The 27,787-nt window shown below is 38.0% G+C and overlaps 1 protein-coding gene across 2 annotated transcripts; it reads right to left on the bottom strand.

Moving 5' to 3' along the window:
* BBS5 (Bardet-Biedl syndrome 5) lies at window positions 1-27,787 on the bottom strand. 2 transcript variants are annotated; one of them, XM_084892352.1, is made up of 12 exons: window positions 27,557-27,787; window positions 24,615-24,697; window positions 20,408-20,473; window positions 18,934-18,983; window positions 18,680-18,807; window positions 13,268-13,403; window positions 10,612-10,707; window positions 8,150-8,212; window positions 6,098-6,232; window positions 1,801-1,884; window positions 870-893; window positions 1-713 (listed from the first exon to the last, which is right to left on the bottom strand). In XM_084892352.1, the coding sequence occupies exons 1-12, from the start codon at window positions 27,613-27,615 to the stop codon at window positions 612-614; spliced, it is 1,026 nt and encodes a 341-aa protein (XP_084748478.1). In that variant the 5' UTR covers window positions 27,616-27,787; the 3' UTR covers window positions 1-611. The 2 variants fall into 2 exon arrangements, with proteins under 2 accessions (XP_084748478.1, XP_084748479.1); XM_084892353.1 differs by lacking the exon at window positions 18,680-18,807 and having other exon boundaries at window positions 2-713; window positions 27,557-27,648.

Raw genomic sequence — 27,787 nt, 5'->3', positions numbered from 1 at the left:
TGAAGTCGATAAATGAACTATTTATTTATAAATTATTTAAAATTACTTACAAAATAAAATGTATTCTTGCCAAAACTATATTGAATTTATAAAACTGCTCAAAACTTTACATGGGGGTTGATATATTCCAGAGTTAGCTATAATTTTTATAGAAATGATAACTTAAAAATGACAAGTTTAAGGGTTGTAATTTATATTAGAGTTGGCTTACATTATATTTAAATCATACATTTAAAGCAGATTTTTATAGTTAACAGTTGTAATTTGATTGCTTCATAAGAATAATCTTATTCTTTTAAACAATACATTCAAAACATTAAGTGCATAAAATTTTTTATTAAACCCAATGTGATACATTCATTTAATATCCACAGACTAATAGTTTACAAGTATTAGGAACAAAATAGACATATTTATAAACCGGATACATTTTCAAATATAATTTTTTTAAAAACTGATGTTAAAGCATAAATGAAATTTTCTTCAAGCGTTAAAAAACTCTTTCTTAAAAACTTTTTTGTAAATGTAAAAACTATTCCATGCCTTATAGAAGACAACTAGTATCTTTAATCTTGAGATATCTTTAAATAAAAATCCAGCTCAACTCAAGATCAACTCATTACTTCCCAAAGTCCCTGTAGGGTGAATCCATCCTTCAATTTCTCTATTGCAAGCCCCAGTTCTTCTGAAAATACAGGTTCACGATCTTGTTGCTTTTGGGGAGATAAGAGGATGAGATGGGAATAGAGAAGGTAGGCATGGAAGAGGAAAAAAACAAAAAATAGGTTTCACATAAGTTTGTGAATACTAAATGTTGGAAAATAGAAAGTTTTTTTTTTTTTTATATGCTATAGGTAAAATATCCTTACCTTATTGCCATCAGCAAAATAAGCCTATAACATAAAGAAAATTATGTGACATAATATTATAATAGGTCAGTAAGCAAAGGAACAGGTAATTAATTTACAGAACAATTCTGTGACAATATATTTTATATTCTGTTACTATGTGTCTAATAATTTTCTTAATTATCTTACAATGCTGGTAGCAGAATTTGCTTTTTCTGTCTGTAATTATTATTATAATCAAGAGTTGTGCTTTAAGCTCTAAAAATTGTGCTTTGTTATTCATGTATAATTAGCATTGTTAAAAGATAAAAAGTATAACTTAGAGGGTAATGAAATATCACCCCTACTTTTTGTTTACAAGAAGATGCTGGCAAAACAAAACAAAGCAATCAGCAAATTCATAGAGTTTAAGATAATAGTAGAAGTTTATAATTAAATATTTTATCCTAATTCCACATTTTTGTTTAGAAATATATGTTCTCAGAGAGTATTCTGGTCAGATTTTTAGACCATAATATAAAGTAAGCATTATTATTATTTTGACTATTAATTACATAATACAAATTTAGAAACAGTAAAGTTTATTGTTAAAATGGATATTCATTTTAAGATAAAATACCTAAAAATTGAAGGTAATACCTATAATTAGAAAGCACAGATATTAAATTAATTTAATTAACTATATTTAGCATTTTCTATTAATATGGAAAACTTTTCACAATTCTGAAATCTGAATAACTGTTCTCAAACTATTTCCCCGTTTGGTAATTAAAATAATATTTTCACACACACACACAAAATCCATAACTTAAAAAAAAATTTATACTCCAACTTATGTTTAAAATACTCTCAAAAGTCTCAAGTAAAATGGTATTTACATACTTAATCTATAATTTAATAAAACGTGACTCAGAATCACAAGAAATTGAGTAACCTCCTTTGTGATGCTCACCACAAAAGCGTCTGGGTGATCATCAGAGTCTATTTCTACATCATCTTGAATTTGTTCAACTGTCAGAGCTTCAAGAGGCTGTGGCTGAAAATCAGATGTTAAAATGCATTAAAGAGACAATGTTAATTAAATAATTTTAGTAAAATTTGCTGAGAATTATAAATTTGTAAAAGGATAACACAATTGTAAACTATTCAAGTCTTATAAAATTCATTGTATAACATACTCTATTAAAACTAACTTGGGTAATAAAATAAGTCAGTTAAACCTAAGCTTTTAAATCTGAAATTGATATCATCAAAAGAATTAAAATGACAACAAATTTACACATCCTCAATATGATATTCTAAAAGAAATCTTACAGATAGAATTATAAAATAATACAGATATTCTAAAAGAAAAAACTCTCATTGAACTTTATCTGATTTTCTTTCATACAGTTAAATAAAACAAAGTTTCCCCCCAAATAATCATTTAAGTAGAACCTATGAAAAGTAAAATAACTAAGTTTTGTAGGGAGTATTCTAAAAGTTAAAACAATTTAATACTCATACTTATGAACTTGTTTTTCAAATACTTGAGTATCCTTGGTATATTAGGTACTATACTAGTGCTACCAAGGGTTTAAAGTCCCTGACCTTAACCAAGAAAGGTCTGTAATCTAGTGGGAGGTGGGGTAAAGGATAAAACATAATTACAAATAACTAAGTATTAGGTTGAACCATCTGAAATTGCCATTTTTATTAGCTGAAAATGGTAAAATGTTACTAATATCATTGGTTTAACATACGAAAGTAGCTGTAACAAAAGCAATATCTATTATAATCAAAAAGTTTGGAGAAAGCACAACTTCTGAATTGTGAATCCCAGAAATTTTCATGACATAAAGGTCTTGATCTCGGGCTTTTAGGATGAAGATGATATTCTTAGGGAGGATTAGGGGAAAGGGTATTTCTGGCAGAGGGGATCAGCATCAGCAAAGGTGAAAAATCACAGGATGTGGCTGGAGAATAATGAATAACCCATATGATCAGAATAAAAGAGTTCCATGAGACAGAAGGAACTAAGTAGGGCTCTAGTATTGAACAACACTAGGGAGCATCATTCACACTAAAGTTCATGTGAACAATGTTCTCTAGAGTTGAACAGTGTACATGTACAACCAGACGCTGTGGCTGTGCAGATAAGGTGAGAAAGGCAGACTTAAGTCTACTCAAATTCTTTAATATCAGCTCAAAAAACGTGGGCTTTATTGATAGGTAATTTGGGGGGATGGTGCAGAGGGTACAAGGGTATTGCTTGACAAGAGAGTGAACTGATTTCATATTCTGAGGTTAGCCTCAGTGTTTCAAGTATGTTCAAGCTGTGTGACTGTTACAAGTAATTTAACCTATCTAAGGTTTCCTTAACTGTGGATGAAGATGATAATATATGTCATAGTATTGTTGAAAGGATTAAATGAGATGATGCATATAAAGTTCTTAGAGCAGTGAATGGCAAACATGTGTTCAACAACTATGAATATTCACTAAGAATCTGTTATGTACCAGTTGAGACTGCTAGAGATATAATGGTTAAAGAAAACAGATCAAAATCTTGACTTCATGGAGTTTATTTATAGCAGAAGAGACTGATTAGTGTTACCAAAAATAAAGCAAGTAAGCAGAATGAAGGACAAAAAAAGTGATGGGAGTTGCCATTTTATTTATTTGTTTGTTTGTTTGCTTATTTGTTTACTTATTTAATGTTAACCCTCACCCAAGGATATTTTTCCCATTGATATTTAGGGAGAGTGGAAGAAAGAGGGAAAGACAGAGAAACATCGATGTTCGAGAAACACATCAATTGGTTGCCTCCTGTACCAGTCCTGATCAAGGCCCAGACCAGGGAGGAGTCTGCAACCAAGGTATGTGCCCTTAACTGGAATAGAATCTGAGACCTTTGATCCTCTGAGCCAAACCGGTTAGGGTGGAGTTGCCATTTTAGATGGATAGTCAGGGAAGACCTCCCTGGAGAGGTAGCTGGAGGAGGGATTTGTATGATGTGACAGAGTGAGCTATTATGGTAGGCTATTATATGTACTGGGGCCAAAGAAGGGGGAAGAGAGAAGTAATGGGTAGAACTAAAAAGCCAAGTATCTCACAGGTACCAAGAATTTTATAGATATGATCAAAAGCATTTTTATCAATAATTTTAAAAAGTATATATATTTTTATTGATTTCAGTGAGGAAGGGAGAGCGAGAGAGAAACATTAATGATGAGAGAATCACTGATCTGCTGCCTCATGCTGGCCCCATACTAGGGGTTGAGTTGAACTGTGACCTCCTGGTTCACAAGTCAATAGATATTCAACCACTGAGCCAGGCCTGCCGGGCTATCAATATCTTCTTTTGCTGTTTAGGCTATCAATAACGTTTAAAGAGATATTATCTTCATTTTATTTTTTTAATTAAAAATTTATTTGTTTGCCGAAACTGATTTGGCTCAGTGGATAGAACATCAGCCTGTGGACTGAAAGGTCCCGGGTTCGATTCCGGTCAAGGGCATGTACCTTGGTTGCGGGCACATCCCCAGTAGGGGTTGTGTAAGAGGCAGCTGATCGATGTTTCTCTCTCATTGATGTTTCTAACTCTCTATCCCTCTTTCTTCCTCTCTGTAAAAAATCAATAAAAAATATATTTGTTTGTTTTTTGTTAATCTTCACTCAAGGATTAATTTATTTTCCATTAATTTTTTTTTAGAGAGAGTGGAAAGCAGAGGAAGAGACAGAGAGAGAGAAACACTGATGTGAGAGAGACACATTGACTGTTGCCTCCTGCCATGTGCCCCACCTGGGGCCAGGGATTGAGCTTGCAATTGAGGTATGTGCCCTTGACTGGGATAGAACCCAGGACCCTTCAGTCCACAAGCCGATGTTCTTCCCTCTGAGCCAAACTGGCAAGGGCATTATCTTCATTTTATAATAAGAAAACTGAAACTTAGATTTGCCTAGGATAAAAAATAGTGAAGTTAGGATTAAAGTTGGGTTTGTATGGAAAGGAGGAGATAGGAACAGGGAAGAGACTGGTATAATTGACTGAATGTGTAAAGTAAGATAATGGGAAAAAGCCCTGGCTGCGTAGCTTAGTTGGTTAGAATGTTGTCCCGATATGCCAACGTTGTGAGTTTGATCCCCAGAGCACAGATAAGAATTCAACCAGTGAATGTATAAATGAGTGGAACAACTCAACATTTCTCTCTCTAAAACAAACAAACAAACAAACAAACAAACAAACGGGGGAACTCTGTGGTTTTGAGTACAGCCTACTTTGACAATGCTAAAGATAAATAGTAAATAAATAGATAAATCAGCAGGATGCTGCTTTTGAGAAAAACGCTGCCATTTTAAGTATGCCAAATTTGAGATACTCAACCAAGTCTAGTGTATTTTACTGACTTTGAAAATTATTTACTTAATTAAATTACTAAAATAAAATTTTAAATGAGAAATTAATATAGATAATATATGTGGTATGTGATATGGCTCAACATGCTGAGTACCGTTAGGGACACTGATGAAAGAGTGAATAACAAGGACTCCAACAATAGAGTATACAGTGAGGGCCCAATAAAACAGAGCAAGGGGAGCTGTGATGGAGTGGTCGGTGAGAGTTCCATGAGCTAGCCTCTGGTGAGGGTACTGATAGAACGCACAGAGAGGGCCCTGTCTCTAATGCAGAGGCTGGTGAGTACATAGTGATAAATCAGATGACAAGGGTCCTAGCTGAAAGTAAAGCCAAAAGAGAGCTGATGTACCTCGAGAGTCAAACCGTGAGAAACGAGATATCATGGGGAGATAAAGAGCAACCATGGGGGGATAATATTGAAAATATTTCATAACTGGTCTTGCACAGGAACTGAGGAATAGGGATGGACACAGGCCATATTGGTGGAGCAAACTCCTGCAGTTGCTATGCTGTAGGAACTTGGAGGAAGAAAATGGTGTCTGAAGGTTTGCCTGTGCAAATGGGAGGCTGAAGTAGAATAAAAACAAAGCTTACAGAGTGAGAGATTCTAGTCTGCCTACATCAAGGAGCCTTGTATATGGGGAGACTTCTCTGGATAGGCTGCTCACCGAGAAGGGCAGGAATTAATGATGAAGCAGCCCGTGAGAAGACAGGTGGTGAGCAAAGAGCAGAGTCTGTCTAATTGTCCTTTTAAACATAGTTTAAAAGTAAATTGTACATAATGTATTTATATCAGAATTGTGTGAAAATAATTTAGTAAACACTGTACTTCACACAGTGAGCAAATTACCTTTTCTTCCATCTCATAATCTACTCCAAATATAGGACTGGCAGAATAGACTTTGTGAAGTGAATTGATTTCCTTAACTGATGCTTGTAGTTTTTCCACAGGATCTATTTTAAAGCCAAGAACATATCCTCCACTCTACAAGGAAAATTAATGAAAAAACAAGAAACAAGCCAGAGAAATGGTATTTAAGGCTATACATATGAATTTTAGCTCTAATTGTTATTTCAGAGCATAATATGTAAGCTGGTTTTTTAAAATAAAAATTTTATTATTAAAAACTTCAAACATAAACAAAAATAGAAAGAGTACAGTAAGCATCCTAGAAGCAATCATCCAGTTTACATCCAGTTTACTCTTCCATCTGTAACCACACCCTTCCCCAGATTTCCTCCCCTCACACACTCAGGATTATTTTAAAGCCTATCCATATATCACATCATTTAATCTGTAAATATCAAACCTGATATTTCAAGTTTAAAGATATACTGTAGATTGTGATGGCCAAGGGAATAAGTTTTTATTGTGAAGACCTTGAAAAGAGGTAAGGGAATGATCTACCTGAGGCTATCACCTTGAAAAATGAAAAATTTAGTAGCTGGCCTGGCCAGCATGGCTCTGTGGTTGAGTGTCAACCTATGAACCAAGAGATCACAGTTTGATTCCTGGTCAGGACACATGCCTGGGTCATGGGCTCAATCTCCAGTGTGGGGCATGCAGGAGGCAGCCAATCAATGATTCTCTCTCATACTTGATGTTTCTATCTCTCTCTCCTTCTCTGAAGTCAATAAAAAATATCATTAAAAAATTTACTAACTATATGATGCTGGGAAACTTTTATTCTTTTTAAGCTTCAAATTTTTAACCATAAAATGGTTAACAAGTTGTATTAAATAAAATAATGTAGCCGAAACTGGTTTGGCTCAGTGGATAGAGCGTCGGCCTGTGGACTGAAAGGTCCCAGGTTCGATTCTGGTCAAGGGCATGTACCTTGGTTGTGGGCACATCCCCAGTAGGGGGTGTGCAAGAGGCAGCTGATTGATGATTCTCTCTCATCGATGTTTCTAACTCTCTATCCCTCTCTCTTCCTCTCTATAAAAAAATAAAATATATTTAAAAAAATGTATAATGACATTTTGTACCATTCCTAGAACACAATAAGCACTCAGTAAATGGCAGCTTTGAATCAACAGGCCATGGGAAAGTAGACATTTATATTTAAACTTAGAAATGAGAAGAGGAGTGATTTTACAAATAATAAATTTAAAAATATATATATATTTTATTGATTTTTTACAGAGAGGAAGGGAGAGAGATAGAGAGCTAGAAACGTCGATGAGAGAGAAACATCGACCAGCTGCCTCCTGCACACCCCCCAACGGGGTTGTGCCCGCAACCAATGTACATGCCCCTGACCGGAACCTAACCCGGGACCCCTCAGTACGCAGACTGACGCTCTACCACTGAGCCAAACCGGCTTCGGCACAAATAATAAATTTTTATTTAAATCTATTTCTTAAAAAATCTGTTATAATGGGGCACAGCAATTTATAATTAGATACAATATAATATTGAGAAAATAAAGTCTCAAATGTGTATGTATATCTATATATATCTGTGTTTCTCAAACACAGTCTTGTGAATCAATCAGATCTGAATTGAAACCTACCCCTACCATTTACTAGTGAGAACATGGGCAAGGTTCCTAAATTCTCTAGGCCCCATTTCCTTGACTGTAAAATGAAAAAATAATAGTAACTGTATCATAGAGTTGTGTAAAGATTGAGATAATGCACAAAAAATACAGTCACTTGACTCTGTCATTAAACATGATAATCATGATAGTAATGAGTATGTTTGTCCAACAAAGAAACATAACCAGGATTCTTTCTATGGGGACAATTACTGCGTGACTTCAAACTCTTCATATAACTTCATGTTAGAGCTAAGATTCTTCTTGGATGTAAACTGGTTACAGTATAAATAAAACTAAAAGTAGACTCACATAGTTTAAAAAAATCTATTGAAGATTAATAAAAATATTAAGTATCTTACCTGCTGAGAGCTTTCTATGACAAGAGCTAACCCAAATTTTGAATCTCTAATCTTTATTGAACGCTAGATGTAAAATGAAAAAGAAAAAAAAATGCTGTTTTTATTATCTGATAGTAGTGAATTTTTAGCATATTTTTTCAACTTTCATACAATAAACCATTTTTCATAGCCTAAATAAAATAATTATTTTTTCCTTCATTATACTCCCACAGAGATATAGTAAGATGGAAACTGGCAAGGATATATATAGGAATGGGGTCAGGGCAATGGCTGAGGTGTTAAATGAGCTGAAGTTAGACTATGACTGCCTTAGTGACAGACTGTGATGATATCAGCTTGCAAGCTGTTTGGGCCTGGCTGAATTCATCAGGAAGGCATACTGGCAACTGTACTCTTAAAGAACAAGAAGTACCCTATTTGAAGAGCAGAAAGCACAGGTTACTAGTATTTACTACTCATCAATTATTCAGCATTATAGAATTTAGGTTAGGTAAGTCAAAACACATGTAAATACAAGATAAAACAGCAATGAACACCAGAAGCACCAATTTATCAAATACCTATGTGGACTATGTCACATCTTCCCAGCCATGATTATAAATTCTTGTATTTTGTTAAATGGCCAGAAATAATTTTCTTCGCATCAGTATCTATGATTTTCTGTTTAACGTGTTGCTTTTCACCACCTGACAGAAAGCTCCTTAATGGCAGGAACTGTGAAGTTCTGGTTCATGATTTTTCTTTTTCTTTTCTTTTCTTTTCTTTTTTTTTTTTAAATATATTTTATTGATTTTTGTACAGAGATGAAGGGAGAGAAATAGAGTTAGAAACATCGATGAGAGAGAGTCATCGATCAGCTGCCTCTTGCACACCCCCTACTGGGGATATGCCCGCAACCAAGATACATGCCCTTGACCGGAATCGAACCCGGGGCCCTTCAGTCCCCAAGCCGACGCTCTATCCATTGAGCCAAACCGGTTCCGGCTGATTTTTCTGATTGTATCTCTAGCATCTAGCACAGAGCAGCTTCTCAATATCAGGCAAATGGATGATTAGATATTTTAAAGTAACTCAGAAATCAAACAATTTAGCAAAAGATAGGCTTGGGAATATTTTCCAAAGAATCATCCTTCTCATAGGCCAAGAAGTCTCTTAAAAATGACATTTTCCAAATATTCATACATTGTATCTAATCCATAAATATTTATTAATGAAACTGCTTAGTCTTAATACTACTCTTATACTACATTAAAGGCAATTATCATAGAATAACTTCATAGGATTTTCATTAAGTATTTTTATGTTCCATCTAATTTGCACTGGATTGTATGTAAAATGAAATTCTCCAGTTTATTGTTTATTATTTGTTTCTCATAGCATCAACAGCAGAGTAAAAAGAACCACTTTTATATTTTCCCAAAACAAACTGGTCTTAGATGTAGTTACTTCTTATTTTGGATTTTAACAGCTTCAACTTAAGCTAAAACCATTATCATCAAAAACCATATTGATTTCTTTCACCAAAGCTGTATCAGAATACAATGTAAACAGTTCATTCAAAGAATGAATGATTTTATCCTGTCTTTAAAAGGGTTTGAACAGCCGAGGCCGGTTTGGCTCAGTGGATAGAGCGTCGGCTTGGGGACTGAAGGGTCCCGGGTTCGATTCCGGTCAAGGGCATGTACCTTGGTTGCGGGCACATCCCCAGTAGGGGGTGTGCAAGAGGCAGCTGATCGATGACTCTCTCTCATCGATGTTTCTAACTTGCTATCTCTCTCCCTTCCTCTCTGTACAAAATCAATAAAATATATTTAAAAAAAAAAAAAAAAAAGGGTTTGAACAGAAGTCTCCCTCCAGGGAGCAGAATGCCCTTCCCTGTGCACCAGAAGGTTGCAGGTTTAATCCTCAGTCGGAGTGTAACTGATTGATGTTTCTCTCCTACATAGATGTTTTTCTCTCTCCCTCTCTCTGTCCCTTCCTTTCTCTAAATATATCCTTAGGTGAGGATTTAAAAAAAAAAATCCCTTTTGTTTGAGCAAAAAGTAGCAAGAAAGCCAAAATAAAGTGTATGGATTAGTATGCTGAACCCATGCCCAGGGACAACCAATATACCTGCATCATAGAAAGGTTATAGGAAACTTTAGTAGCCAAGACCCTTTGAATGGAATCTAAAAAAACACACATTTTAATCTGTATGAAAACTAAGTTTTAGAATCCAGTATATTTCTTTCTTAATAGCAAGTTGTAATGGTGCTGTTTCCCTTGAATATAAGTACAACTGGGTCTTTTCTATGTTGAAATAGTAAATTATCAACATTTTAAAAGTATGCTCTCAGCTAAACTGTTGCCACTTAAAAGGGCAGAAAGATAACTCATCTAATTCCCAAAGTTCTCTTAACTGTTGAACAAAAATTAATTATTCTGCATTAAAATGAGGTAATCAAAATGCATCATGCACTTACAATTTGCAGATATGGTATACTGACGTTAAAACTGTCATTCATATTTGCATGCCACACAATTCTCACATTGGTAATAAAAAAGGTTCCCAAATTTCCCTATAAAGGAGAGTAACGAGAGATACATCAATGATAATTTGTTTGAATAGTTATTCTTTATTTTCTAAGCACCAGAATAATTCTAATAATCACTGCAACAGCAAATACCAGAACTGAGTACGGGTATTATGGAGTACAATTAGATTACTGAGAGCATGGCTCTGGAGTTAGATAATCATTATACCACCAGTACTTACCAGTTGTGTGACCCAGGGGCAAATATCTTCTTGGTGCATTGTATGAAATGTAAAATGAATACCTGATTAAATAACCCATGTAAATACAGTGTCTGGCACACAGTAAGCATTGTCAAGTGTTAGATCTTCCACACTAACTACAAATCAAACTATAGTTACAGGCCCCTCAACATCTTTCAAAATTATCCCAATATGATAGCCAAGTGCCCTAAAAAAATCTGTAAGACCTAATAACATGGCACCAAAATTATCTCCCTCTATCATTTATCTATCATTTTCCACTTCCTCCCCACCACATACATTAGAAGAATTTTCTTTATTTTATACTTTGAGGTTGCACATAAAACATTAACTAACAAACTCAAAACTTTAAAAGCCTTCTCCTGGAATGACCAAGTTTGAAACAGCAAAAAAGGTCACCTATTTTCCAATTATAATGAAATTAATAAGAACACATATAAGTACATATATTCCCCCTCTACTCTTACCTTGCAAAAATTATCATACAAAAAATTTTAGTCACCATTATTCCCAGCCCAAGTCCCATTAAACAATACTAAATCTAACTTTAGAAGGAATAACTCCTTATAACATTGTTTTCTCTTATTTTAGAAAAAGAGAACTTATAAAATACCATAAAGACTTTAAAAAATAATAGAAGGGCATATTTTATTTATTATTTTTCAATAAACTTTAATTAGGTTGACAGTAATATCCCTATTTCAATAAAATGATATATCTGATCATTTTGGAACATCTTAATTAAAAATGCCAGCTGTTCTGCTAGGTGGTAAGGATCTGACTATGAATAGAGTAACTTCACTCCTACCCATATAAAGCCTACAATCTAATGGTGAGCACAGCTGTGGCAGCGGGGCCAGGCTGAGTGGCAGAAGAGCTACGCCAGGCCCTGGCTGGGACTCCTCCCCAGCCACCTGCCATTTTGGCACTGCTACATGCCCCAAGGGTCCCACATTATGGGGGTGCAGGCCACGCTGAGGAACCCCACCCATGCACGAATCCGTGCACTGGGCCTCTAGTCTAAAATATTTACCATCTGGCCCTTTACAGAAAAAACTTTTCTGACTTCTGATGAAAAGGAGTTAGTCAGATAGGGAATGTATATATCCTATAGAACCTTTATCATAGTTTAAAACTAGAATTTTTCAAATAAGCAAAGTTTATTTATAATTTAAGTTTATGATTCAATGTTTATTTTAGCAAGATGCTCTTCATTAAAATATTACAGCTTTGCCGGGACCGGTTTGGCTCAGTGGATAGAGCGTCGGCCTGCGGACTGAAAGGTCCCAGGTTCGATTCCGGTCAAGGGCATATACCTTGGTTGCGGGCGCATCCCCAGTAGGGGGTGTGCAAGAGGCAGCTGATCGATGATTCTCTCTCATCGATGTTTCTAACTCTCTATCCCTCTCTCTTCCTCTCTGTGAAAAATCAATAAAATATATTAAAAAAAAATATTACAGCTTTAACACATGTTGTCAGTGTAATCTAGGTTGTAACACATAAAAACTGGAAACTATTCTTAGTAAGAGACAAATTTTTCTCTAGAAATTAATGTTACTTCTTCCAACTATTAGTTGCTTACATGTTTCAACTAGTAATAAATTTCAAGAGTAAATGAAAAGCTACAATAATGGATACAGGAGTCACCAAATGAATTATATATTTAATTCCATAAAGACCAGATTTAAAAACTTTTGTGATGTTCCAACCCCTAGCTCTCCTCCATTAGTATAGGTTATCAAGATGTGAAGTGCAGTGTAGTAGCTTAGGGATAGATCATGGCTCTGGGCTAAACTAGTATGTGATGCCGAAACCGGTTTGGCTCAGTGGTAGAGCATCAGTCTGCAGACTGAAAGGTCCCAGGTTTGATTCCGGTCAAGGGCATGTACATTGGTTGTGGGCACATCCCCGGTTGGGGTGTACAAGAGGCAGCTGGTCGATGTTTCTCTCTCGTCGACGTTTCTAGCTCTCTATCCCTCTCTCCTCCTCCCTGTAAAAAATCAATATAATATATTAAAATAAATAAATAAATAAATAAACTAGTATGTGAGGTCACTTGACTGTTAAGGGCCTGAGTTTTTCATCTATAAGTGAATAGAGGCTAAACTAGAGATGATCTCTGAGGTCCATCCCAGCTCTAAATGCAATGTAGGACAAATGTTAAACAGGACAAAACCATAAAAATATGAAAATTATATTTTATATGAAGAGTTATAATGTTAATTTATCTAGAGTTATGATGCTAATTTTAACAATTAAATAAATATATAAACCTAATGATAAATGGAAAAATGATTACCAAGGCACAGATCCAAAAGATTCATTAGTTTTTTGTACAATACCTGATCACTGGATAAATTCCATACTCCATTGATTTTATCATATACATGTTCTTGTGGTAATAACCTTAGTTCCTTATTTTGAATTAGTGCACTTCTCAATTTAAAATCACGATACATTTTAGAAGTTTCATATGCTCTATAAAAGAGAACAAACAAAAGGCTAAACCAAACAGAAAATGCAATTTTCTTTGTTTATGTTAAAATATACCATTGTTAGTACTTATATACATCACTCAAGTAATTATCACAGTAAATTAAAAAAAAAAAATTCTTTTCAGCCAAAACTGGTTTGGCTCAGTGGATAGAGCGTCAGCCTGAGGACTGAAGGGTCCCGGGTTCGATTCCGGTCAAGGGCATGTACCATGGTTGCGGGCACACCCCCAGTAGCGGGTGTGCAGGAGGTGGCTGATCGATGACTCTCTCTCATCGATGTTTCTAACTCTCTATCCCTCTACCTTCCTCTCTGTAAATAAAAAATCAATAAAATATATTAAAAAAATTCTTTTCAGTAAGTTTTGGTGATTAGTCTTTTGTAGACTGTCATTTTAGTGTAGCACTTACATATTTTATCTCAAAACTATTTTTTAGATGTCTAATTTTTAAGGCACTACATATTACACAGCACAATGAGAGGGCACAGATTTTCTCTCAAACCAAGAAACAATGCTTCTATATAATAGACATGAAAAAAAAATTTTCTATCAAAATACTTCCCTTCATTTGTTTTAGTCAAAGGCACCATTATTCTTTTTCTCACTACAACTTGAACAAATTATGCTCACATCTACCTCTACACAGAAAATTAGAATGAATCTGTACCAATTCCAAAAATAACCCTAGGACAAACTCTAGGACAGTGTGTGTATAAAATATCTATAATTTTGTTTTCTTTCCATGTTTCTCTATTAATAAATAATAAATACAGAAGAAAATTCTTAACCTTTTAAAATCTTATTTTTCAATCACAATTTACATTTAATATTACTTTGTATCAGTCTCAAGTGTACAGCTTAGTGATTAGATAATCACATACATTACAAAGTAATTCCCTGGCATGTCAAGTACCTACCTGGCACCATACATAGTTATTATAACACTAGTGGCCTGGTGCATGAAATGTGTGCACATTAAAAGGAGATTAGAGGAGATATTTTAATATTGCTATTTGCCCTTTCTCTATAATAGAAGTGTCAGAGATAAAAGAAAATTAGTAAAATGTATATGAAAATCTTCCTCTTGTCAGAGTCTGGGGTGCACCATGAGACCCAGAGTCAAGTCCCTGCCCACCTGCACACGCCTCGAAATTGCATGAGATCCAGACCAGGCTGGCCTCACCCCCATTAGGTGAGATCCAGTTCTGGCCGGTTCCCCCTCTGTCAAGCCCCACCGGGTTGGGGGTGTACCCTCAGGTCCCCTGGCATAATGCCATGGTGGGGGAAATGGCCTGAGGTTCCTCATCAAGCCCTGCTGGGCAGGGGGCACAGCAGGAGGTCTCCTGGTCAGGTGCGGGGTGTGTGGCCTGAGGTCCCCATGCCCAGCACCGGTGTGTGTGGGGGGAAGCATGCCTTGAGGTCCCCTATCAAGCCCTGCCAGGTGGGGGGTGCGGCCTCAGATCCCCCTCCCAGGCCCGGTGCCATGCAGCCTCAGGTCCCTGCTGATCACTCATTACAGCTTGTTATAGGAATGCTGCCTCTGCTGTGGGCACAGCCATCTTGTGTTATAGGAACCCCACCTCTGCTGTGGGCACAGCCATCTTGTGATGGTGTGAGGGTCAATTTGTGTATTACCTCTTTATTATACAGGAATATTGACTATATTTCCCATGCTGTACTTTACATCTCCGTGTGTTGGGAGCCATCAGAGTTGATACAAGCAACTCTATCTTAGAAAATACAACTCCATCTTGGGAGTAAGTTTCCAACTCCTCTTACAACTCACAGTCACCAGAGATCACGTGGTGCCCTGCGGTTTGGCCAGAAGCTAAAGATAACCTATCGCCGAAGGACACATCCTGCTCCGGAAGACCCCTTCAACGTCCCCTCCCTGCTCCTCCCCCCATAGTTTGCCCCGCCTTGGAATGTCCCCGCGGCAACCTCCCCCTACAGCCTGTATATATACTGCAGCTTCAACAATAAAATTCGAGGCTTGATCAGAACCCTGTCTTGCCTCCATTTCTTCGCGTCTCCTGTCCTCTATCATTCCCTTCTAGGTGCCTCCTCGCCCCCACATTGATCTCCCGCTGGTCGGGACACCCGTGACTATTTTATAACTATCAATTTGTACTTCATAATTCCATTGCCTTTTTCACCAATCCCCCAACTCTCCCCTCCCACTCCCCCGTCTGTTCTCTGTAGCTATGAGTCTGTTTCTATTTTCTTTGTTCATTTATTTATTCTTTAGCTTTCACATATAGTGGACACAAATGGTTATGATTTCACTCTTTGGTAAAAAGAAATTCCATTTATTGATTTTAGAGAGGATGAGAAAGAGAGGAAAAGAGGGAGAGGGAGAGGGAGAGGAAGAAGAAGAGGGAGAGGGAGAGGAAGAGGGAGGGAGAGAGAGAGATTTGTTTATTCTACTTATTTATGTATTCATTGGTTTATTCTTATATGTGCCCTGACTGGGGATTGGACCTGTAACGTTGGCATATTGGGATGACACTCTAACCAACTGAGCTATCTGACCAGGGCAGACTTCACTTTATTTTTATGGCTGAGTAATATTCCATTGTATATATGTACCACAACATTTTATTCACTGGTCTACTGATGGGCACTTGGGTTGCTTCATATCTTGTCTACTATAAGAAAATTCTTAACTTTTGATTAATTAATTCTAATTTCACTCCACAAAAATATAGACTAATTTATCCATATACTGAAACTAAAAGGTTTTCTTAGCCTAAATAACTTTAGAAGTTATTCATATAAATTATAGTACTCAGTGATAATTTTTTCATTTTTACTCCAATTAACCTTCTAACATTTAAATTGTGAAAGTAGGATACAAACATTTGCTTATAAATCTTAATTTCCTTCAGTGTTGTAATTATTAATATTTAATCAGGGGATAAAATGGAAACTACAATATTTATGTTGTAAATTATTTTTTGGGAAACACATAACATTTTTATACTATTAAAGAAAAGCAGCCAAAACCGGTTTGGCTCAGTGAATAGAGTGTCAGTCTGCGGACTGAAAGGTCCCAGGTTCGATTCTGGTCAAGGGCATGTTCATTGGTTGCGGGCACATCCCCGGTAGGGGGTGTGCAGGAGGCAGCTGGTCGATGTTTCTAGCTCTCTCTCTCTCTCCCTTTCTCTCTGTAAAAATATCAATAAAATATTTTTTAAAAAAGAAAAGAAAAGAAAAGCAGCTTCCATGTTCCTTTCAAACTTGATTTTACATTACTTCTCTAGGTAAAGTGAAATAAAAAGCTAAGGTTTAGCTATACACCAAAGAAAACTAAAATATGTTTTCATGCAAACTTACACACAAATATTCACAGCAGCATTATTCATAATAGACAAAAATGTCTATTAACTGATGAATAAACAAAATGTGTCCATACAATGGAGTATCATTCAGCTATAAAAAAGAGTAAAATACTGATATATGCTACAACATGATAGACCTTGAAAACAATATATAAAGTGAAAGAAGTCACACACAGCCCTGGCTGGTGCGGCTCAGTTGGTTGGGCATCGTCCCAGGCAGTGAAAGATTGCTGGTTCAATTCCAGGTGAGGCATAGGCCAGGGTTTTGGGCTCAATCCCCAAGTAGTGGGTGTGTAGAAGGGAACTAATCAATGTTTAGGTCAGGCATAGGCCAGGGTTTTGGGCTCATCCCCAGTAGGGGCTGTGTAGGAGGAAGCTAATCAATGTTTCACTCTCACATTGATGTTTCTCTCTCTCCTTCTCCCTTCCTCTCCCTCTAAAAAAAAAGAAAAAGAAAAAAGATGGGTCAATTGACTTATTAAAAAAAAAAAAAGAAGAAGCTGGCCCTGGCAGGGTAGCTTCCTTGCAAATTTGATCCTCAGACAGGGCACATACGAGAATCAACCAATGAATGCATAAATAAGTGGAACAACAAAACTCTCTCTCTCTCCCTCAAAATCAATAATTAAAATTTAAAAAAGAAGTCAGATATAAAAGGTCACCATATTATATGATTCCATTTATATATAATATCAAGAATAGGCAAATCCATAGAGACATTAAGTAAATCAGTGGTTGCTATGGCAGTTTCTTTTGGGGTGATGGAAATATTCTATAATTGGGCAGTAATGATATCTTGTGAATATACCAAAACTACCAAAGTGTAAACTTTAAAATACTACATTTTATGTTATGTGAATTATATATATATAAAACACACACACAAAAACAAAACACTAAACCACTATATAGATTTAACAATCAACAAAATTAAAAACTAACAAACTAGGAAACTAGGAAAATTTATAAGAAATACATTTGCAATATACAGTATATGGCTGATAGAGACATAATTAAGAAATTTACAATAAGAAGCTATAAATAACCAAAAAAAAAAAAAAATTTCAGCATCGCTAGTAATAAAAGAAGTACATGCAAATTAAAACAATGGTGTGTATATATATATATTATATCTGTGTGTGCATGTGTGTATAAATTTGTATATATATATATATATTTATTTTGCTGTCATCTTAGTCAAGCTTTTTAAAAAAATCATAGCACTTAGGACTGATTAAAAAAAAAGAGCTCACTTAGGACTGATTAAAATATAATAATAAAAGAGCTTGTCCAGGCCAGTTTGGCTCAGTGGATAGAGCGTCAGACTGCGGACGGAAGGGTCCTTGGGTTTGATTCCAGTCAGGGGCACATGTCCAAGTTGTGGGCTTGATCAATGGTTCTCTCATTGATGTTTCTATCTCTCCCTTCCCTTCCCTTTTTGAAATCAATAAAGAACATGAAATAAATGTTTAAGAATAAGTGATTTATTTTTTTTAAAAAGGAACTGAGGTGGTGAAAAAAGAATTCAGCAAACAAATAAAAAACCGAAAATAACCACAAAACAAAACAATTAAACTCCTTGGGGAAAACACCCAGACATATTTTCTACTATTAGAAAAATGATCTTTTTAAATCATTAATTAAATAACTTTGTTATTTACATTGAATAAATTTTCTATTCCCTTGTTACTATTTCAGTAGAAATTTTTTTAATGAATCTTCAATAGTTCTATGTGCTTTATAAATACCTTCAAAGTGTTTACTAAATGATAATACAATGTGTTCTTCTATATATCTTCAGGATATTTGCAATAGAGCTTGAAGGAAGATAGCACCACACTTCTAAACTTTAGTCTCTAAATCTTTATACCATAGAATTATTATAAAAGTATTCAGTAATCCACAAAGTATTATCATACCTGTGTACTGCAATCACAGAAGTAAAAAGTCTAGGACTTCCAGGAATCAAATTTGTAAATATAAACTCAAAACGAGTACTGTTACATTTTGTTAGTATATAAAGGGCTTCAGTTTGGCCTCGTAATTTCTGTAAGGACAAATGTATTTAAAAGTTCAGATTTTAAAAGCAATTTCGCACAGTGAAAACAAAACCAACTTCAAATATCTCATGTTTCTTCTATATATATATTTCAATAAGGTTTTTCAGACTTACAGAGTTAGCAGTCCTTGTTGTAATATTCAGTATGCAGTTGTAACCGATAGCTAAAATTCAAAAGCAAAAAATTTAAAGAATGTAACACAATAAACTGGAAAAAAAAATCTATACACAGAACTTTTAAGTTTTAAAAAATTAAATGTAAAAATATAGCTTTTAAACATTTTCATGAAACAACTACAAATTTAAGTTAAATAATGAAAAGAAATGGAAAGTCAATTCTGCCCCTTTGAACAAACACATTCATAACATTGGACAAAGAAAATTTACTTCTCTAAAATGTACAATATTGCTTACTGAAAATCTTAGCATCACTACATCAAGAAAAAATGTCTATCTAGATAATATAAAATAAGTGTGTGTGGTTTTTTTTTTTTTTTTTTTTTAATTTCAGATAGAGACAGGGAGAGGGAGAAAGAGAAAGATCAATGATGAGAGAGAATCATTGATCACCTGCTTCCTGCATGCCCCCTTCTGGGCATCAAGCCTGTAACCTGGACATGTGCCCTTGATCTGAATCAGACCTGGGACCCTTCAGTCCACAGGCCAATGCTCTATCCACTGAGCCAAACCAGCTAGGGTCAAAATAGTTTTTTAAAGTAAGTTAAACAAAATTTAACACAGTAAAAGTTTGTATCTTTCTATTACAATTTAGATTTCCCTTTTTGGGGATTGCTTGAAACAGGTCATAGCAAGTTGTCAAAGATAAACAAAAGACAAACAAAATCATTCAATGTAAAAGTACTAATCTCCTATATGTCCAGGAGATAAACTGGACAGACTGAAAAACATTTCTTTTAAGTTATGCTGCACTTAGGGGCTAGTCAAGGATTTCTGAAACTTTTATCAGTTTAAAGTTTTGCCCTGGCCAAGTGGCTCAGTTGATAGGAGTACTGGATTGGATTGTTGTCTTGTGGGTTCAATTCCTGGTCAGGGCACATACATACGTTGTGGGTTCGATCCCTGATCGGGGTGAGTATGGGAGGCAACCAATGTTTCTTTCTTACACTGATGTTTCTCTCTCTCTCCTCCCTCTCCCCTCCCTCCCAGTTTCTCTCTCTAAAAGTCAATAAAAACATCCTTGGGCCTTAACTAGTTTGGCTCAGTGGATAGAGTGTTGGCCCTTGGATTGAAGGGTCCTGAATTCGATTCTGGCCAAGGGCATGTACCTTGGTTGAGAGCTCATCTCCAGTGGAGGGGTGTGTGTGTAGGAGGCAACTATCAATGTTTCACTTTCACTGATGTTTCTAACTCTCTATCCCTCTCCCTTCCTCTCAGTAAAATCAATAAAATATATTTTAAAAACACACAAATATATCCTTGGGTTGAGGATAAATAAATAAATAAATAAATAAAGTTTTCCACATATTTTATAGTATAGTTTTTTTGGAAGTAAAAGCCACTGTGCAAGTTCACTTGACAAAGTATTTTTTGTTGTTGTCTAGTGTTGTTATCTAATGAAGATACTTACAAAGATTGACTCTTGAGAATGCCAAAGAGTGCCAGAGAATTCTTAAATTTGTTACTAAGAGTCTACCTAAAAGCAAACAAAAATAGGTTACCTTAAGTAAGAGCTTATTTTTGCAATACAAAATAAGATGAACATGAAACTAATGGCCCAGTATCAGCAGCTCCAAGGGGGAAAAAAAAGTAAAGTAAATCTGAACATAGTAAACTATGTATCTTAGAGATTTATAATACAACTAGAGCCCCAGTACATGAAATTAGTGCAAGAGGGGGTGTCCCCTCAGCCCAGCCTGCACCCTCTCCAATCTGGGACCCCTCAGGGGATGTCTGACAGCCGGTTTAGGCCCAGGGATTGAGCCTAAAATGGCAGTCGGACATCCCTCTCACAATCCTAGACTGCTGGCTACTAATAGCTCACCTGCCTGGTCATCCCTGTGCCCGCCCCCTGCCCCCAACCTGATTGCCCCTAACAGCCCCTGCTGCCGGCCAGGTCACCCTAACTGCCCCCTCTTTGCCAGCCTGGTCGCTCTTAACTGCCCCCCGCCCCCGGCCTAGTTGCCCCTCACTGCCCCCTGCCAGCCTAATCATTCCCAGCTGCCCCGCCCCCCACCAGCCTGGTCACCCCAATTGCACCCCTCTCTATACCCCCCCCTCCAGCCTAATTGCCCTCAACTGACCCCCCTGCCGGCCTGGTTGTCCCCAACTGCTGCTCCCTGCTGCTGGCCTGGTTGTCCATCACGGCCCCCCTGCCAGCCTGGTTGCCCCACACTGCCTGCTTGTTCAGTTGTTTGTCCCTCACTAACCCCCCGGCTGGTCTGGTCACCTCACACAGCCTGCTTGCTCAGTCGTTTGGTCGTCCCTCACTAACCCCCCTGCTGGCCTGGTTGTAGGCGGCTATCTTGTGAGGGTGTGATGGTCAATTTGAATATTACCTCTTTATTATATAGGATCAGCATATTATGATAGCATTGAGAAGCCCTAAAAACTCTCTTAACTTTGTTTAACAACATTTTTTCAACAAATTATAATCATAGAGGTCTTCTATGAGTAATCTATAGCCAGGTCATACTCCTTCCTCCCTGAAAACCCCTAGAATATCTAAAATGAGACTAAACATGTATGAATGTTGGGGTGAGATGGGATAGGAGATTCTAAAAATAAAGGAAGGTGTCCTCAAGAGAAGCTGCAGAACACTACATGGTATGCTTGACAAATGATAAGTAACCCAGCCTGGCTAGAGTGGAAGGTTCACACAAGATCATAGAAGAGTGGACATTGCATCTATCAGTTGGGGTCAAACAGAAAACAGATGGCACACTCAAATTAGAATAATTGAGGTTTCTATACAAAAGGATTTATTACAAAGGTGGGTTGTCAGGAACCATAAGTGAATATAGTAAATCTATACCACCCAGGCCAAGAGGGACAAGGACAGGGAGCAATTAACCAAATGAAGGAACAAGGTCTTAAAGAGCCAAATGTGTTGAGAGGAAAGAACGTGGGGAATAAACACCCAGACTGCACTCTCCTGCCTCCTTTGATCTTCTGCCTTGGTTTTTCCAACCAGAAGCTAGAGTGTACAAGACCTTTGACGTAGTCTGTACAGTTTCTCAGGAGAAAGGAGAAAGGGTGGAGAAGGTGCTGAGTCTGGAGGGACAAATGGACGACAGTAGCGCATGCAAGAATGATTGTTTGTGGTCAAAGAGTTTGCCTTATAAAATCACTGACAACTCTGATCATCTGTTTTTCTGTTCTTGGTACATCTCCGACAAGTCTCCAGCATTCTTATGTTGCCTTTGTCCTGCTAAAGGACCCATCGTACAAATCCAAACCCAGTATTCCAAGCATAGACTGTTCCTGTCTTCCCAAACACCAAAATATAATTCTCCCTGTTTTTCTTAATCTTCCAAACACTGAAATATGGCTGTTTCATTCTTATTTAGCGTCAGTGTGAAAAAGCTAATCTGGTAATTCCATATCAGAGTATTTACAGTTGAAGTGGATTAAATGTGCTAATCTTTTGGGATATTTATAGTTTTAACATGGGGCTTCTGAACTTGAGAGTGACTTAGATGTGTTATTTTCACACTTCTGGAAAGGAGGGGGAAGAGATAGCTAGAAGAAAGGATTCTTTCTCCCTCCCCCCTTTTTAAAAATCCTCACACAGACCAAAACCAGTTTAGCTCAGTGGACAGAGCACTGGTCTGCGGACTGAGGGGGTCCCAGATTTGATTCCGATCAAGGGCATGTACATTGGTTGCAGGCACATCCCCAGTAGGGGGTGTGCAGGAGGCAGCTGGTCGATGTTTCTCTCTCATTGATTTTTCTAAGCTCTCTATCCCTCTCCCTTCCTCTCTGTAAAAAATCAATAAAATTTATATTTTTAAAAATCCTTATACAAAAATGTTTTTTTAAAAATCGATTTTACAGAAGAGGGAGGAGGAGAGAGAGAGAAACATCAATGTGATAAACATTAATTGGATGCCTCCTGTACTCGCTCCAACCAGGGATAAAACTCGAAATCTAGCTATGTATCCTGACCTGGTATCAAACCCTCATCCTCTTGGTGTACAGGATGATGCTCCAACAGCTGGAGTCACCTGGCCACGGTCCATTTTTCTTACTTTCTTATTAGCCAGAAGCTCTGTACACTCCTGTAAAATTTCATTTTCTGAGCAACTGTTTCTGAGGTGTGTTATTTTTATTAACAGTAAGATTTCTGGCCAGGAAATGTTTTTCTTCCCTCCTTCACAGTGCTATTGTAGTATAGGGTACTGCACTCAGTGAGTACACTTAGTCTTTGCCTGGACCAGTAGGTGGAATGTCACATAAGAACTCCTGCCAATCTGTATGAGACCAAAACTTTCTCTTGGCTTCCTTAAGGTAATTCAGGTGTTTGTTTTTTCAAGATATGACCATCTAGAGATTATTATTCCATCCCCAAAGGCACACACTAAGACTTCTTGTTTGCTATCAGGTGTTGATACCTCATGCTCACCTGATCTTGGCGTATACTAGGAAGCATTTCAGAAATGTGATCTAAGCATTTCTTTAATGATGGGCTCTAGCTTTTGACAGTATCCACCTGTAGCTGGTGATGATGCTAGGTTCTCCTCACAGAGAAGAAAGGTTCAGAGAGGAATCCGCCACTCAAATGCTGCAATGAGTATGTTATAGCAGTAATGGTTACTGTTCTAGCTCTAGGATTTACTGATCCTTCTTGCTTGAATGAGATCTCCTTTTCCTCACTTTTTCTCTTCAATAAGAGGGTTATATCCCACCCTAATAAACCTCCTATCCTCACAAACATCTTTTTAGATTCACTAAGCTGCCCACTCCTTATTTCCTATGTTTTATCTTGAATAACAGTAATATGCATCTAACGCCTCTGACCACTGGTCACTGGCTCCACACAGCTGCTTGGAAAAATTTGTTTTGAGAGGGACTCTAGAGCCCAGGACTGTTGCTCCTCAGCGACATGCACAGACGTCTCACACAGTATTTTCTGATTATAACTTATAACTAGACTTCACAATACAGAACTGAATTTGCTCTCCACATGTCGATCTCTAGGTGTCAGTCATAGGGGATTGTGCATTACTCTTGGATTTCTCTTTTTAAAATATATTTTATTGATTTTTTACAGAGAGAAAGGTAGAGAGACAGTAAGAAACATCGATGAGGGAGAGACATTGATCAGCTACCTCCTGCACAACCCCACTGGGGATGTGTCCGAAACCAAGGTATATGCCCTTAACCGGAATCGAATCCTTTCAATCTGAAGGCCGACGCTCTATCCACTGAGCCAAACCGGTTTCAGTGCTCTTGGGTTTCTTAAAAGGAAGCGAAATTCATGAAGCATAGCTATGGCTTATTTATGTTCCAATACCCACTATTCTTTTCTTGGGAGAGGCAGATCCAAAAGTCAGAACTATCACATGACCCTTGTAAACAAAGCTCCTGGGCTTTTAACAGCTACATTGGATAAAGCTGATGTCAGAATCAGGGCTTACCGAAGGACCAGAGACCTGAGGGAAGAACCTGTATTCCCTGGCTACAGGTTTAAACCTACCCTTTCTTCCATTTCAGCCTGAGGAAAGTCTTAGTGGATTTAATGCTATCACTCTCAGAATTACATATAGTGCTCTTCATATCTTATTCTCCACCTAATATAAACCAGAAATATAAAATGTATTAGATAATATACTTACCTCTCTCCCCATTATTTCCTTTGGTGTCTTCAATTGAATCTAAACAATCAATAAGGACTTCTCCAGGTCTTGTTTTCATTTGTCTAAAATAAATATAAGTACTTCAATTTTAAATAGGGTTCCCCGCTTTAAGCTATAATACACCCGCTTAAATCTAGGTAGGGAGAAAAATGACATATACCTATAAAACAGCCAAGAGTATAAAGTATCAAATGCTCATGCATTGAAAATAAGGTGTTCAAAAACTCCAAGAACCTGGTGATAAGTGACTGGAATGACCAGCGCATAAAGAGCAGCCAGAACTAGAAGGAGAGGTAAGACTTGGAGGGGAAGGAAAGGGGGGAGAGAGTTGGGAGAGAGGGAGAGAGGCACAGGAATAAGAAACGATAAAGGAATGTGAAGAAACTGGCCTGGCTGGAGAAGAAGGTCTATACTGAGAGGTAGTGAGAAATATAGTTAGGTTAGGAAGTAAGGACTAGATTACAGAGAACCTGAGAACCATAAATGCTAGTCAGATAGAAATGGGCCTTAACCTGTGGACAGTGGAGAACCACCAGAGGTTTCTGAATAGAGGAAAGTATGGAAGCAAAGCAAAGCATCATCAAGACTTCGTAAACAATTAGAAACAGGAGACAAAAGAAAGTAATGAAGAATAGTTTGCTGATACAATGCATCCAGTCTATCAAAGAATACAACAAAAAAACCAGAATATGTAGGAGAGTCTTCTAACACATTCTCCATAGAACCAATTCAATTTCTTATTGAAAATACAGATATGGTCATATCACTTCCCTGCTCCAGTCTTCCATGGCACCCAGCTGCCTGAAAAATGAAGTTCAAAATCTCCAGTTGAACATTTCACAATCTGACTAATCTGTTTTTCCATTTGTACCTCTCTCCACCCTCTACCTACCAGACATTGCCTTCTCACCAATGAAGTTTATATTTCCAAGACTCTGCCTTTTTCCCCCCCCTTTCTGGAATACTTTTCTCCTTGTTTCCTTGACTAGGCTCTAACCATTTTTCAGAGCTCAATTCAAATATTATTTATTTTTTGAGGCCTTCCCGAGGCAGAATCAACTGTTCTGTTTCTATGGTTCCCCAACTTTTTGTTCATGTTTTTTGAATAGTGTTTATCACATTTTTAAAAACAGCTGTCAATGTATATCTCTTGCACTAGCATGGGTGTAGGGAAGGGAGATAAATAATTTCCTATTATTTTGTATCTCTAGCTATTAGCACAATAACCAGAACATAACAAGCATCTGTTAACTGTTTAATAACTAAAACTATTCATGAAATGGATGTTTTCTTGGATCAAGAATCCCCCAAGCCCTAACCGGTTTGGCTCAGTGGATAAAGCGTCAGCCTGGGGTTTGATTCCGGTCAAGGGCATGTACCTTGGTTGCAGGCACATCCCCAGTAGTGTGCGTGCAGAAGGCAGCTGATTGATGTTTCTCTCTCATCGAAGTTTCTAACTCTTTCTCCCTCTCCCTTCCTCTCTGTAAAAAGTCAATAAAAATGTAAAAAAAAAAAAAAAAAAAAAAAAAAGAATCCCACAATAACAGGGAAAAAATCAGTGTGTAATATGTAACTATAGTTTATAATTTCATACATTCTCTTCCTTTTTAACTCTTTAAATTTATTTATTTATTTTTATTGATTTCAGAGAGGAAGGGAGGGGGAGAGGGAGAGAGAGAAACATCAGTGATGAGAATCATTGATCAGCTGCCTGCCTGCCCCTAGTGGGGATGAGCCCGCAACCTGGGCATGTGCCCTTGACCAAGAATCGAACCTGGGTCCCTTCAGTCTACAGGCTGATGTTCTATCCACTGTGCCAAACCAGCTAGGGCTCTTTAAAAGTTCTAAGAACATAGTAGTATTATATATTTAGTCACGAGTAAGTCTTGAAAGTTAACATTTCACTTTCCCACCTATTAGTAATTGGGTTCTGTTCATGATAAAGAATCATAGGTGGCTAATAAGTCGCACGTCATTATCCCAAGAACCTTGGCTTTACTGTTTTCCAACATTTAATATGCAAATGGGCATTTTTCCCCCTGGACTTTTGGCCAACAGATTTCTAACTTCTCTCTTTAAAGCATGAGATCTTGCCCAGACCGGTGTGGCTCTGTGGATAGAGCGTCCGCCTGCAAACTGAAGGGTCCGGGGTTCGATTCCGGTCAAGGGCATGTACCTTGGTTGCGGGCACATCCCCAGTGGGGGTGTGTGCAGGAGGCAGCTGATCCATGTTTCTCTCTCATCAATGTTTCTAGCTGTCTATTACTCTCCGTCTCTGTAAAAAATCAATAAAATATATTTAAAAAAAAATAAAAAAATAAAGCATGAGATCTTTTAAAAAGCTTCTGTCTGAGGGGCTCCAAAAGGGGCTCCTTCTTGCATTGGTTGGATGACTAATCAGACGGAGGCTTACCACTAACTAGTCTGCGTGGTTAGGAGTTTTGGAGGATGCTTACTCCCACCTCCTCCATTTTACTGGCAGAAGACTCCAGCACTGCACGGCAGGCGTTTAGCTAAGGGTTCACAATGTGTGCCGTTATTCTAGGCCTAGTTTCAGACGCCCCGTTTCCTGCGTCCACACCACACGAGACTGCCACCCCGCGCTCGCGTGGGCGTCCTGGGCGCCCGGGTCCTGCGTGGTCCCCGCGGGGTTTGGGCTCGGCCCCCACGGGTCCCCGGGCCGGGATCGCGCGGGCCCGAACCCGTGCAGTTCAGACCCTTTTGGCTGTGACGCCGGCCTCGGCGGCGCCGCAGTGTCCGGCCAATCTAGGGTTCCCCGCGGTGCCCACACAGGCGCAACCCCACTGGCGGCAACCCTCGCCCGGGCCGCCGCTGTGGGGTGCAGGCTCCGCCCGCCGGTCCGGAGCGCGCCGCGGCGCCCCCTAGGGGTTCGTGGGGGCTGTGGAATATCCGGGACTCACTTCAAGGGCGCGTCGAAGCGGACGTCCCGGTCCTCCCAGAGCGCGTCCAGCACCGACATGCTGACCCAGGCCCGCGGCGGGCCCTCTCCACGGAGGTGGAGGCCGAGCGGCGCCTCCCGGCTCCCAGGCAACGGGACGCCTCTGTCGCTACGTCTACGGCGCGCCCCGAGGGCCAAGCTTCGGCGAGGCGGGCGCGCGCGTTCCCGGCCCCGTCGCGTCGTTAAACGGATT

Source organism: Pipistrellus hanaki, assembly GCF_964339955.1.
Source record: "Pipistrellus hanaki genome assembly, chromosome: 8".
Lineage (NCBI taxonomy): Eukaryota > Metazoa > Chordata > Mammalia > Chiroptera > Vespertilionidae > Pipistrellus > Pipistrellus hanaki.
The sequence above is the reverse complement of the archived record's forward strand: the minus strand, read 5'-3'. Positions and strand labels throughout refer to the sequence as shown.